Here is a 16,856-nt window from a genome sequence, read left to right as displayed (position 1 = left end):
AGGTTAGCAATAACTGTTTCGTAAAATAAATTATATAATTATAATATAATACTAATACTAAATATTTTATGAACATTATAGCAATAAAATTAATTTAAGATAATATAATTATTATTTTAATGTTTTTTCTTTTTATTCTTAGTATGTACAACATCAACTACTAGGATACGTAAAAATAAATAATAGCTACATTTCAATAGATACAATGATTTTCTTGGATTAAGTAATACTATCGGTAAATCTTAGAAATCTGATGACTTTATTGATGATGTTATCGATTGGGCTAAGGGCTTCAAAGAAGTTGTCAAATATTCCTAGGTTTTTTCTAAGTGCCATATGGTTTTGACAGTACACTTAGAGGTGCTTGAGTGTAAAAAGTGCTTTGCATGTTTAGTACAGTAATGGATTTAATTTTAATGTTTAAACCATGTTAAATAAACATTTTTTTCTGGTATTATCGGCTGATTTATTAAATACTTTTGGCGAACTAATAAAAACAAAAAACAATTACATTTTAAAAACTTTATGCGTAGTAAAAAAAACGCGTTAAAAAGGATTCATGGGATTACTGAGTCAAAAAATGAACACAAGACTTTATATGATTACAACATATGATAAAATAAATAAAATTTAACTGGGCGCAATGGGCTCTCTTGTAATTTAAGGTACGGTTTCCTATCTGCGGCTTGCCGCAACGATTAATCGCAACTACTGAACGCTACGTGCCGGCTTGTTTCCTATATGCAACTTTACTTTGAAGCTGGTGTATAACAGTTCATTTTATTCCAATATTTACTAGTGTTCAGACTTGTTTAGTTAATATTTTTATTTATATAACTATTGTTGTACCTTACAAATTGTACGAACTGTGATGAAGGAAATTATTATTAATAATATTAAAATAATTAGTGTTCTATAGTTCCTAGGAGGAAGAAGAAGATGAATTATATGATCAATTAGAAATTAATAAAAGAAAATCAATAGACAGTTTTTTTACATCTCGAAAAGATGAAGGTTTTTTTCGAAATTCTGATTAATACGAGGACATTTAGTCTTTGGACTGTTCGACAAAACTTTCATACTCGTATATGGCATGTTCTTTTTCTACTATTACATTTAAAATTTCGTCCTTGTTCGGCAAAAATGTTGACATTATACTTTTTGACTATTTTAGTCGGTCTCGGCCTATTTTTATTATATTTATAATAATTTAATAATTAAACTATAATTATTTTAACATAATGTTAAATAAAAACTAAGATAAAATACAGAATACGATTTTGTGAAATTATTTTCTCCAACTGGCTCTTAAATCTTCGAAAACTTTTAAATTATATTTTTTTTCAATATGAATTGAAAAAATTGCTCTTCCAAAAAGGTATTAAGATTTAAATAGATATAAAATATTTAAAAGCTCTTACATTTTATATATATTTTTTTTATTGTTGTTGTTATTTATATACTGTATATAATATCTTAATATAAAAACAAAATTTGAATTTTATAATCCTACAGAAGGCATTTGTCATTAATAATAATTCTATAAGTAATTAAGTATATAAGTGTATTTTGCTTTACTTTAAGAATCACCTATTTAGGTTTAAAAAAATATTAATACTTTTAATATTTATTGAAACATTCATAAAGGTGCATTTTAAAATAGTTATTTAAAGTTGTGTTATAATTACTAATACAATAAATAAAAGTATTTTAATAGCATTAATAAGTTTTATTTTAAAGTATTTCAATTTTGAATACCATCAAGCTTACATTTTCAAATGTTGTTTATTATTTCAATAATTTATGTACCTATCTTACTAAATCAAAATCTTTTAGAATAATAGTTTTACGTGAATTCATCATCTAATTCCATGCTGTCAATAATTGAGGAAAACGATTTTCGTATACTTTTGTTGATGAATAATGAATAACTCGTAATATAAAATAAACTTGAAAAAAAAATGATAAATTATAAATTTCTATTATTTTACTATTAATTCATTTTATTAATAAAATTTAAAAATTAAAATTTGTAGAATTGTCACTTTAAAGAAACTTAGTTTGTTAGTAAAGTATTTCATATATATGTCGTAGGCCATATGGAAAATTAGTTTTTTTGCAAAAAGACTAGGCTCTTTGCAATGGGGTAGCCCGTTTGCGAACTACTTATTATTTTTCCAAACAGCCTGCTGTTTTTCAGACTCATTGCATACAAACTAACAGCTGTTAGTCCTTTTAAGAATTATTTACTATTTTTCAAACAGCCTGCTGTTTTTTAGGCTCATTGCATACATCCTAATTTCAGTTAGGTCTTTTATGAACTACAATCATTTTATGGTAAAAACCATTTTAATTATTTAATTTTAAGGGTTATTGATAATAACACAGTACGAATATGTTATAATTATATAATATAATATAATATTATATAATATCATATTTTTTAATAAGTCTATATTGCTTACTATTTTTTTTGGTTCCTGGTATTTTAGAAGCTGCTATTTCAGAAACAGCATCAAATATTGTAGCTATTATCCGTGGTTGTTTAACTGCTTTCGTTTTATTTTTATAATAATTAGTAACTTCATTGTTAAATTTGTTCATTACTGTTATATTTTCTATACGTTGAAATACACACGGTTTACTAACATATAGTATCCACCTACCTATAGTATGCCGACAAAAATATATACGGTGAAAAGTTATAATCTAATCTACTGATTAGTCATTATCTTGTAGATTCTATCAATTATTAAGTATACGTCGTCAATCCGTATCTAAATCCTTAAAATAGCCGGTTATAATGTACTAATTTAATCTACTAATGTAGGTAAATAATGTTTATCAAATTGGTACACGATTTTGATTTATAAATACGTGGCTAAGCAGAAATGTATTAAAGACAACCGATGCAAAATTTCTTGACGAAGTACCAAATACAACGATGACATTAAGAGAAATAGCGAAAAAACATTCTCAATTTGGAGGGCAGGGTTATCAAAAATGTTTTTGCAAAATATCGTGCAAAACAAATAGATGCACTTGTCGGAAAAAACAATGTACTGTGTAGCTCAAAATGCCACGAAAAAACCACATGTAACAATAAATAAATACCTTTATATTATTAATAAATAATAATGTTACATGTTATACATTTATGTTACATATTTGTACTGTGTTATTATCAATAACCCTTAAAATAAAATAATTAAAATGGTTTTTACCATAAAATGATTGTAGTTCTTAAAAGGTCTAACTGAAATTAGTATGTATGCAATGAGTCTAAAAAACAGCAGCTGTTTGAAAAAATAGTAAGTAATTCTTAAAAGGCCTAACAGCTGTTAGTCTGTATGCAATGAGCCTGAAAAACAGCAGGCTGTTTGGAAAAATAATATGTAGTTCGCAAACGGGCTACCCCATTGCAAAGAGCCTAGTCTTTTTGCAAAAAAACTAATTTTCCATATGGCCTACGACATATACATAAATATAAATATTGTACACTAAAATTTTCCAAATAATTACATTTCTATGAACTTGAAATTGTATCTCTTTTTGTAGTTATCAATATTTTTAGTGTAATATTAGATAAATATATTTAAATAAAATATCATTTTTTGATTCTAAATTTTTAAAAATGTACTTGAAAACTAAAGCGTCGTGAATATCTGTTTAATATCAAAATTTAAATTTCGACCTAAATACCCTAGATTAATTTTAATTAAAAATATTTAGAAATAATTAACGATATTTTATCATATTTTTGCTTCGGCTAATATTTTTAAATATCAATCATAAATGAAATAAATTCCGTTTAAAATCGTTTTTTAAATATCGTACCTAATTTATCATCGTTTTTGAGTAATTTTCCCAAATGACCCATCAAGCTCCTATACTCATGTATACTCTACTCAGTATCAGTATTTTACGTTTCACGTGTTCTTACTTTTTAAATTTTAATATTTGATTGATAACACGAGTTCCATATTATAAAAATATAAAATATAAAATACTTTTTTTTTACGAATAAGTAGTTAGAAATTAACTTTATGCTGACTGTGAATTATTTTTATTTCAAAAGAAATATACACATGCCGCAATTTTTCTAAAAGTTGTATATATGACCTATGTCGTATTTTTGTTCCGCATTATTTACTGCAACATGTAAGAGAATCCTTGCCATTATGACAATTGAACACTTAATATGAGTGAAGGGTAGTGACAAGTTGAGTAGTACCTTATAGAATATTAATAAATAATAAATGTTCGGAGAACCGAGACACACTTAGTCAATTGCATAATTTGTATGGTGCACGTAAAGTTGAATTATTAAATGTTTCATAATAATGATTTCAATATCATTTAAATGAAGTGTTTTATGCTTATACACTTGTATTCATAAATTCGGAGAATTTCAAATTACATAATTGCATTAACATGAGAAATGTTTTTAAAAAAATATTTTAACGTATAAGTTATATTATAAGTTATATATATATTTAATTATAAAGAACTTGGCCAAATGATATTGATAGTACCACTCTACTTATTTATAACTATCCTGAGAAAGTTAGGTTAGAATTTTTAAGTGTTCTCTATAGTCTAGACGATTTACTATAAAATAATCTGGACCTTTGGGAATACTGTTATGTTTATACTCTCATCCGCGAGGGTTCGTTGAAAAAAGTAACGTTAAAAATATGAGTATTAAAAATAATTACCTGTAGTATATATCTGACACCCAGAAAAATTATTTTTCAATTGAATAATATAGATATACATATGTCTGATTAGACAAAGTACATGAACATGTACTTATAGCGCGAGGGCATGAAATATTGAGAACAGCACTCTCGGCGGTCTGATATTTAATGAATATTACATGGCGACCGTGCGAAACCAATATAATATGCGGGTTTTGGCGAATTAATTAAAAAAACGTTGTTCAAACTAGCACCACTGACAGTAAGAGATGATTACAACAACAGTGTAATAATACTGCAATAGCTAGTGGGCGTTTTACAGAGACCACGGATCGTCGAGTAAAGCTCGAAACGACGAGGTTCATTATATTTTGAATTGACAAACATAAGAAGGAGAAAATATCCGATCCTTAAGACTATCATTATAACACTGTAACGAATTGAAGTTTTTTGTATGTCGACATACTATGTCACGTTATATTAAGTCATACTAGGGTATAAATATTGTAAGAATGTACAGTTATGTATTATATTCAAAATGTACGATTAGAGTTTTGCGTTGTGATGAAATTTTATAATGATATTACGTCATTGATTGTTGACAGATCAATCGACACAAACATAAAAAAATAATTAGGAAAACATTCAAACATTGCTTGTAGTAAATAATTATATTCATAGAGGACTCAAACGACATTGCTCTGATTAAATACATTAGTGCAGTATAGTAATGTTCTTCGTTTGAAGTTTGTATTGATTTCATCTACTAGATGTAAATGTTTGCATTTTTTTTTATATATATATATATGTACATATATATAGGTTAATATATATATATATATATATATATCTGTTCTTCGTGGTTTATACTTTGAAACGCAACTGAGTATCAGCAGATTTCGGCAAACCGGAACATCATCATGCCTGTAATTAACTATTAGTCCATTCGATTTACAATCGACTAATCGTCAAATTACCCAGATTAATCGGTGCGGTGAGTCTTTATTTAAAATTTATTATTAATTTTTCTTTGCGCAAATCGGGACCGACTCGTTTAGAATTCAATACGGATCAATTAACCGAGATTGACCGGGATGCCAATGAGCACCGATCGTTGTGCACAATAACACTGTACTATTGTATTGTTGCCGACACGGTTTATAAGCGTTTGCGTTTTGAAAACATCAAAGTCGCGCGTGTTAAAAGCGACAAGCTATAGCGATAATACGATCGCTGCCTAGCCTCAGACTCGCAGGAATAGTTTTCTTTTTTCTCTCTCCTAATGGACATTAAAACAAACCGACGAATGCGCACCCGGTAATAACACACGTATACGTACTTATAACGTACGCACGTTTACTGTATGTGTAATACACTTTGTGTATACATATATATGATTCGTGTGTGGGTGTGTGTGTGTGTGTGTTATATCCAGCTACAAACCTTGGCACAGGGGACCAACCCATTGGCCAGACACGCATTTTATCTTGCAGATCCTGGACGAAACTTCAGCTGCCACGGATGACGACGACGACGATGCTACCGCAGCCGAATCCTTACCAGAAGGGGATGGCAGGCGTGCTGAGAATTTCACCTCGGACAGCGCTGAAAAATCCGGTGACATGCCCGACCGGGGAACCACTCTGGTACCGTTCAGGGTGACGCCGGGTGAGGGACATCCACCACCGACTGCAAAAACAAATGAATACTTTCATGAGACGAATAAATTGCAATGTGGTGGACGATTTTTATTTTTATTTATTTATTTTTTTTTCACTAACGATATCACTTAGAAAGTGTGCAATCGTCCAAAATTGTGTACGTTCAACGGATCTCGGTATAACCTTGTCTGTACACTTTCTTCAATGCAATACACAAAACCGTTAAATAATAATCACTAACGTTTTTTAATAAGGTTCGGTAATTTTGTTTTTATAGCATTTTTCAGAAACAATATTCGTATTCAGTTCATCGATAAAAGACAAACATTTGTCGAGTTATTAATTCCGTACGCTTATACTGTTTGGTCCAATCGATATTTGTAAATATTTCATACGTACGTTGATTATATTCTAAATCAGAGGTTTTCAAACATTTTTTTTATAACAACATATTTTTATGGAACATAATTGTAATACTAGTGTATACAAATTATAATGTCTTAACGAAAGTGTTTATTATACAATGTTTATTTCTTCTTCCAGTCCTAGGAATATTTTTCTTCTTTAGGTTTACTTTTTGTAAGCATTGAAAATAATTTTTTACGTAGATCGAAAATCGCAACAAAAGTATAAAAAAACTAGTCTCAAGATTACAATCATTAGAGATAGATAATAGTTATTATTTTTCTTGTAACGCTAAATTAAAGCTTAAAGTGCCCAACGATGAGAAGAAATTTGGTTTCCAATCGTAGTTTACAATTTTTAGTTCTAGAAATTATTTATTGATTTTGTCTTCCAGTAAAATGAAATGTAATTTAAAATTTTTAAAATACGGTCCATTACTCTTGAAGCATATTAATATAAATTTTAATTTTTAATCATCATCACACAAAGACGTAAACAATCGTATTCTACGATATTCTATGTTAAAATTAATTCAATGCAGCGAGATAATATATTTCAACAAGTGAAATGCAAAAACAAAATATCTTACACGAGTGTTGAAGATGATGGATAGTTTTGAATTACTATACCGTATTATCAAGACCTTGCAATACAACGTGTAGTTCAACACAATTTGTGCAGTACTGACCGAGGAATTATAAACTATTTTACTGGCTCGTAAAATAAACTTAGAATATTATGTTTTCATTTTTTGTTATGTTGGTCGGTTGTTACGTAATAACTCACTAAATGTAACTCAGATTTCGTGGAATATAATTGAAAAAATGTATTATTCTACTTAAATATTTACTCAAATTATTATTACCATGCAAGAGGCCAACTCTATATAAATTGGTGAAAACAAAAAATAATATTTATCAACAAACCATACTATTGTATTGTATCTACTATTTACGATTTTTTTTTTTTTTGTATTTCATTATACTTAGTTAACTATTATTATAATAACTAATTCATTTGAATTAATTATTTGATGTACTCACTATAAAAATAACTTATGAAGTCATTAGAATCGATAAATAAAGCAGTTTTATGAAATTGATCCATTGTAACGATTTAAATTGCCGCAATAGTGAGTGTTTTATTGTTACATGTAGTTTTGTCCAGTAATTACTTATATTTTAAAATACAATTTTAATGGAAGTATTTTTCGGGCCACCGATTATTGATCCACTTGCTATTTGGAAACATAATTTACATACGTACATAGCCATGAAATGTTTAGAGTAATCGAAGAAGTTTTCAATGTATTATATAATTTGTTTTTTTACAAAATAACCATTTTAACAATCATTATTAAACAATTAATTCATAATAAAAATAAAGAAACATAAAAATCATTATTTTTTTTTCATACATCAAATACAATATATTATTATATATTTTATAATACTTTACTACTGATAAATTTATATTGATACTTAGGTATATGGATTATTATTATTATTATACTATATACATATATATTTAAATAAACAAATAAATACATGTTAAATATTTTTTGTATTATTAGGTCTGACAATATGACATCAAACTGCAACAAAACGAAAACAATATAAAAATTCCTTCTCCCTCTCTATCTCTACCCATCTTTTTTCTTATGATGTTAATTTGAAATATGTACATATTTAATTAAATATTATTACACAAAGTTTCTCGTTTATGTGAATAAATATACTTAAGAAAACTATAGGATATCTATATACATAAATAACATGTTATTAACGTTTTATTTTGTACGAATTAAATAAATACACTATTTGAGCACTGTATAGACCGATAGATAGAGTGGTTGATAAAAAATAATCCATTTCATATAACTTTTTAAACTCGCCAGTCAATACTTTGAGTGACATAGTCCTAGAATTTAAGAAACTTATTGAGTATCTTCATGTCTTCGATTCAAACTCTGCTTACTAAATATCACTCTGAATTTTAAATTATATAATTCGTAATACTGAATTGATTTAAAAAAATGTGTGTATCTATTGCTGTACAAAAGTTATATTTAGTCCGATCAAAATGAAAAATTTTTCTACGGATTGATAGTTTGTAAGTGTACCGTTATTGTTGTTTAAAAATGATTCAAACGATTTTTTGAAGTGAAACAAATTCAAAATTTCTTAGAGCCATCAGACAATTTAGAACGATTGTAACAATGGTCCCAGTGGAACAGATTCACAGTAGGAAACGAAAAATGGAAAAATTTTTTATAGTAACCGATTTGAGTAATCGTATTTCATTTGTGATTTTCCATTAGTAACTTGCGTGATTAATATCACGTGACAAGGCTCACCGTACCGTAGAGAATTTATTCCGTTGGTCACTAGTACCACAAACAAAGCTTTAATTTTCAATTTGATTCCAAAAAAAAACTATTGACCTTTAATTTACCTACCGCTAATTTAGTGATATTTTTAGTAGAATGAGTTAGTACAAAAACGTCTTTATATATGAAAGATATTCGTTTACAAGATTGAAAGTTATTTTTAATTGCAATTTGTTTTTTATAACGGAAGGAAAAAATCATTATTTTTACGCTAATAAACTGCTTACAATATTATCGTGATTAATTTTGTGCTATTTTAGTATGTAATACGAATTAAATATAAATACAAATTAATTTTTCTTTTAACTTACAAAAAGCCAATTATAATAATATGTCGGTTATTGTTTCTCATATATATATCTAATCGACAGATTTTTTTAATACAATGATTTTAATATAATAAACATAAAGACCTTACATCCATAATAATTTCAAACGGAGTTTCGTTCGCAATTTTTCGACTTTCTTAAACACGTTACAATGAAATCATGCGCAACTGCCGCTTAGTGATACGCACCGAAAACTATAAGCGCACTGAAAGCATCCGTGACGTAGTCTTTGATATATTATAAATAGTCTAGAGAGATAAATCTTTTTCTTTTATTAGTTTTGTCAATGGGAGAGAATTAAGTTAATGCGATTCTCTTGAAAAAAAAATTATAATTTGATTCCCGTATCCAGTTGGTTTCGATTTCCATCAGTTTTAAATGTTATAAATTTTGTCTTAAATTTTAAGTAACTATAGTTACTTAGAATTTAAGACAAAATAGTCTAATTAATATATTAATGCACTAAAAAGTGTTTCATGATTATTATGTTACACATCTATATAGTGATTCAATATTTTTATAAGGCACAAATTTAAAGATGTCGTATAAGACATAGGTACTGGTATAATGTGATCTAAGACATTTTGACGTTGTGACATTTGGACGTCAAAAAAAAATAAAACTAAAATAATATTCTATCGTACTGAATTGTAGCATTTATCATTAATAAAATTTATTATACCTCTTGAAAATTGTTAACATTTTTATAGCTCAATTTAATTGTACTTCGATTATCAGTCCGTATAAAAGCATACATCAATGAAGTAGAAGAATTACGTTTTATAGCATTGACATTAAACGAATCGGATCGTGATAGCAACATTTTTTCAAACAAAATTTATACCTCGTCACTTGATGATTATTATTTCTGATGGATTAAAATTATTGTAACCCTTTAGTTTGCTCCTGTCGAAGATTTTGGTACTGTAATAGAAAACTAGGTGAATGTTTGTCGAAATACGTACATCTTTTTTACATCCTTTGTTTGACTGATTTGAGGAAAATAATATTAAAATAATTATTTCATGCTTCAATATTTTCATATAATTTCAGGAATTTATGTAAGCGAATTTTTGATGACAAAGATAGATCAATTAATCATACTAAAGAAGCATATAGAAGATTTAACACTGATATGGAAATTCAACAACTCATTATATTATTTTATTAACTGTCTGCAAATAGTACAACTTGAACGAAATGTATTCAGTCTGTTCAAGGCAGGTAAAAGTTCTTCGAAATAATTATATATTTATAATATAATATTTATCGATATAAAGAAATGAATTTTCAGAAAGATTCTTAACTGTACAATTATAACTCTAAAGTTGTTTTTATGTGGAATTTATCAAAATATCTCTATTCATTGCAGGTTTATTTTATATTTATGATTTTATTAGTTTTAATATTTTATTGTTATATAACATTTTTATTAAACGACACATTATTATACAATATAGTATAAATAAAAATATAATAACATTTTTTTTTTTTTTTAAGTCCAAATGACTACGCCGTTTCGGTCGCGTTTAAATGTCCATCGTCGGATATGCTTATTACTTTTCCATCATCATTGTATATGGTTACGTTTCGTTCATAAATTACACGCATTGCTCATTGATTTCCGTACACAACAATAAATATGAATATTTTTACAAATTAAATTTAAAAATAGATGAACGAAAATCATTTTACAGTTAATCAGTTGGCTGGACACAAAAATATGAAAATACATAAACAACACACATAATATAATATTAATGAGAACTTTGTGCTGTAGTTTATTTTATTATGAGCGGCGACGTAATTGAAACTGGAAAGACAAGTAATTTATAACCGAAATATATTGTGTTTGAATATGTCATCAACTTAATAAAAGCAAACCGAATTATGGAATCATAAATATTCTTAATTTATAAGGTCTTGTAAAAACAGGATACCGGTTGTACTTAGTTCTTTGTAACGTTAAACAAAATATATATATATATTTTTTCATAACGCAGATTAATATTCATAACTACGATACTTATCTTAAATGACATAAGTTTTTCGTTACAACGTTGTGATCATCATAATTATAAATGTTTATGTACACACTTGATCGTCACTTTGCGACACACAGTCATATTGACGAATGAAAATTATTACAATACTACTATGCAATTCTACTTCGAAGACAATGGCGTCTGTATTAGTCTATCTTTATCGCAAACCTGAAAACATATACATAATAAATCATAACAAAATAAATTCATGTAAAAAATAAGTAATCTAATGGTAGATTTGAATTGAATAGAATTCACAGCAGATGGGAAAAACGATTGTTAATAGTTCTGAAACGATTTTTTTATCGCATATCATTCATAAGATCTTGGATCATTCTAATAATTTAAATAATTTTGATACAATTATAAAAATACATTATTAACATTCAAGACAGAGGTATTCTACTCTAAAACAAATCAAAACTATGAATAAAAAGTAGAAAAATAAATAACTGATTATTTTGTAAATAAAGAATAATATTTTATTTTAAATAGTACTAGTGAACAAAAAAATATTCTGAATAGTTGAGTTTACGAATAAATTAAAATTCTGAATTAATAAATGAAATAAATTGTGAATAATATGCGATTTTCGTGTAAAATAATAATAATAACATTATCATATTTATAGTAATACTGATACAACAAAAATAATATATATCATAAAAGCAATAACATTTATGATTTGATTTACGATAGCATATTTTATAATAAATATATATAAATATAGAACACACTGATTTTTAAAAAGTTGAAACTTCAAATCATCTACGAATCATGTGAATACATACGATTTTGCATGATGATAAAAAATGAATAACAAATAACTAAATAATGAATAAAATTTAATTATTGAACAGATCTAGAATAACAAAAATAAATATGATCGTTAAAATTTAAATTATAAATTATAATAAACAAGGCGAATCACTAATAAATAAATGAAAAACGATCACATTTTTATTCAAATAATTAATGGGGGATTTTTTTGTTCGACATTGCCTAACTCATTGAAGAATAGCAGCAGAATATTATACATTCATTTTCATAAATCCTTTTGGAATATTTTTTCGCATACATCCTCTCCGCCACTTAATATATGACTATTATGATTGTTTTGGATTTTTTTCTAACTTTTCCGACAAAAACTTTTGTACCAAACGTAAATCACATCCAATACTATTGTGTCCAAAATTATTAATTTTCTAGCAAAATCGTGGAATTTAAATATATACATTTTACATGATTTTAGTAAAATGTATACACTACGTTCATTGTTGAATATATAGATAAAATCAGAATTTTTTTAATGAACGTGTAAGTACAATATATACATTTTATTTACTTAAATATATTGCACATTATTTATTATTTATTTATATATTTATTGTTTATTTACTATCCCAATTTAACTTTTAAATGAGTATATTGATACGAAAACAAGAGTATATATTTTGTTTTAATTTCATAGAATTGTAAATCAGCGTTTAATTTTAAAATTGAATTGATATTTAATATACTTATAAAATATTGTACGTATCAAAAATTGATATATAAGATTCTGTTTGGTTCTATTCTAATTTTTTCGAGTATTCAATTATTATTAATTGTAAATATTAATTTTATAAATATATAATTCACTAGCATTATGTTTTTTTAACTTAAACTGTTGTAGTGGTGTTTGGGGAAAATATTTTATCTTCTCGTTCGATTTATTATTATATCACCATTTACTAATATTATATTTATATCAATATATAACAAACTAACTATTATATACCCAATAATATTAAATACAAATTCGTATTATATATTATATATTTAAATCATTGTACACATAAACTTACGGCTAGTATTTCATATTAGACTTAAGCTATAACTTAACCATAAGCTAAGCTTAAATTAGTATATTCGAATTTTATTATACTTTTAACACTTAATTAACACTTAACGTGCTAAAAGCTTTACTTAAACTAAACCATACCTAATGTGAAGTTTATCAGTCATTTATGTTTTATTTTCTCAATAATTATCATTGTTTTGTGTGATTTTACAAGTAAAAATTGTTTCAAATCTATATTTTATAGTTATTCAAGTTAAATTTAATTAAATTGTGTTGTACTTGTATGTTTTAATTTTCAAAATGAATTAAATTATATTTAACATATCGGATTCATCACTGTCGAGTGACTATGAAGACATTGCTAACTTTATTGAACGATTGAATCGCCCAAGAAAAAAGCGAATTTATAGAAACCGATTAGATCATTTCAGTACTTGGAATGAGATTGAATTTTGTAATTGGTTTCGTCTATCAAAACGTGATATGAATGTAATATTGACATAAATTGTGGATAAAATTCAATCTCCTACCAACAGGTATGCTAAAATTAAATGAAATTAAAAACGTAATACAATGGAAAATGTATTTAGATATATCTTACAAAAAAATATTTTTAATTTTTAGAAATCATGCCATTAATCCTGAGCAAATGATGTTATTAACGACAGACCAGACACGTTTAGTAATTACTTTTAATAATTAAAATAATAAATCAATGATAATTAACCAAAAAATCTATTTTGATAATATTTATTTTTGGAACATCTATATAAAATCATGGAAGAAAATTGAAAAAGTATAGCTTTGTTAAGGGTAACACTAAAACTAATTTATATACGGAATACAAATTAAACTACACTTAAGTTTAGTTAAGCTATAGCTTAAGTCATATATAGAATACCGGACCTTAATCGATTAAAAAGAAATAACTAACTTATATTTTTCAGTTGTAAAATAGGAATTAAATAATACATAAAAAGTATTAAGAGTATTAACATTTTTTATGAATATCCAGCGACTTTTTATAAACAGATTTCATAATTATTTTATAAAAGAAATATAAATTAAATAAATGACATAAAATTATTGCTCAACTATTGTATACTCTATCAAGATAAAATTGTTGATTACAATGAATTACTTCATGAAATCATGTATGTGATTTAAAATATTATGTACATTTAAAATGTAATCCAAACATAAAAAAAACATGCTATTATTATCATTAAGTAGGTAGCAAAAAAGGTAAAGATAATTATTTGATTAATATGTAATAAATACTTCATTTAATATTTATAGTTGTAACAAATTTTATACTGTACATTTTTTATTAGTTTCCTTCGACAATAATCATTTAGAGCCGTGGTTTTCAACTTAGGGGTTGCGAAATATTATTTGATAGTCATCAAAAATACTAAACATATGATTATTCAAATAAAAATGTATTATTTTAAATATCATTCTGAATATTACGATTGATCATTAACATATTTAATAAAATAGCGTATATAATATTCTTATTTATATATATATTTATTTATTATATTTTATTTTATCTTATTTATATTATTTATATATTTTATTTGTTTATACATATATATATATATGATATATACAAAATACAAATATGATACCTACTCAAGAAGTTTGAATTTTATAAAATAATACACTTAAAAATTTTTAAATTTTACAAATTACTTTAAATTTATTTGCTAAAAAAGTGTTACACATGTATACTTATTAAAACAGCCAAATATTTTTATCAGTTCTCGTATATCAATTTACTTTGTTAATTAACTATAATACACCGAGAACCGATGCTGCGACCCGTTTTGGTTGTTTTGACCTTTACTCCGAATGATTGTATAGAATAACATTTTTCACTATAATACTCGAACTTGTTTGAGTAAAAATCAATTTACGGTAAGCTGTTTAAAAAAAGACCAATCGCAAACACACAAACTTTTTCGATTCCATAGGATAACAAAGATTTATTGCGAAAACCAACATTGCATTGATTCACCATAATTGTAAAATGGTCATAAAAAAAACAACCACAAACTACAAATTGTTTTCTATAGACCTTGTCTATAATTTAAATTGATTATTCATATGGATTAGAGCACGTGCGTATAAGGATCACTTTTTTTTTATTCGAAACACAATACCCATTCTCTCGTTTTATTTTTACCATCTTATTTTTTCGAATACTTTTTCCCGAAAGATTTTGGAGCTTCTCAATAGCATATGCAGGTCAACGCAATGCGTCTGTATAGAGGTTACTGCCTGAATTTCCTATGAATAATTTAGATTTATATGTCTAAAATAATAAAACTTTACAATGTTTGAGTGTATATATGTATGGGTGGAATGGATGGAGTGTGTGCATGTTTGTATGAGTTTTTTACCATGGTATTCTATTAAACTCATATAATTGCGATACATGTATTCTGACTACTTAATTCTAATATAAGGTTATGAACACGTATATACCTGTATACATTCTATGGATAGTGACCATTATTTGTGATTTTTTTCGGGTTAAATTATTCTTATTTGACATTAGAAAATATAATTTTTCGCGAATTACTTTAAATCTTTTACTCGCAGTCATTGAAATCTGTCTTCAATGTATCCTTGATTATTTAGGATTCTGTAGCTTAGAAACGATACAATATTGTTTTTTTTTATATTATATACGCATATTATATTAAAAAACTCTAAATAAACCTAAGAACTAACCCCAAAATATATAACTGTTCTCATAAAGCACTAGGACGAAATTCTGATAAAATTAAAACAATATTCAATTTTCTAAAGCTAAATTGTACAATCCAATTTAATAAATTTAATTTGTTTTGACTTTTAATTTTATACTACTGTATCCGCTTATGTTTTCTCTGTAAAAAAATGTAAAAATCAATTATAAATATCTTCATTATGTAAACAAATTTTAAAATGTCATAAATCAATAATTTATGTTGTCGCTACTTAAATTACAATACCATAAAAAATATATATACTTAGGACCTAAATTTTAGTTCAGTATGTTCAGTTTGAAAAGTTGTGTAAAATAATTGTATTTTATTTTTTTGGAACAGTGCTATTTAGATTTTACAAATATAAATAATTTAAATTAATTATAATAAATTCATATAGTTATACTTCAAATATTAAGATTAATTTTTACCTCATTTTATTTAGACATATACGTTGACCCTTATTATTTATTTATAACATGAGCATACGATAAGATTAAAAAATGTTGTCGAGATTTAATGGGGGAAAAATTCAATCAACAATATATATATTCATAAATCTACCTATTAGATACTATTGAATAATCTACATCTTGAATTAAATGATCAAAATCTATTTTTATCAAAATAAATATGTTAAATCTGAATATTGCAAGTTTGAAAACGTTACATATTCGATAACATAATGTAATCATTCGGAGAAGCAATAATACAAAATATTTACC

General features: G+C 25.7%; 1 protein-coding gene across 2 annotated transcripts in view; it reads right to left on the bottom strand.

Annotated features, from left to right (window-relative positions):
* Positions 1–16,856, bottom strand: part of LOC112691265 (locomotion-related protein Hikaru genki) — a 170,126-nt gene that overhangs the window by 119,802 nt on the left and 33,468 nt on the right. The window contains exon 2 of one of the 2 annotated variants that reach the window (XM_025565423.1): positions 6,144–6,389. The exons of the other annotated variant lie outside the window; for it this stretch is intronic. Within the exon in view, the coding sequence (XP_025421208.1) occupies positions 6,144–6,389 (246 nt within the window). The remainder of the gene's footprint in view (positions 1–6,143; positions 6,390–16,856) is intronic. 2 annotated transcript variants of the gene reach the window in all.

This window comes from Sipha flava, unplaced genomic scaffold (assembly GCF_003268045.1).
Source record: "Sipha flava isolate LNK unplaced genomic scaffold, YSA_version1 587_pilon_pilon, whole genome shotgun sequence".
Lineage (NCBI taxonomy): Eukaryota > Metazoa > Arthropoda > Insecta > Hemiptera > Aphididae > Sipha > Sipha flava.
This window is presented reverse-complemented; position numbering and strand designations above follow the sequence as displayed.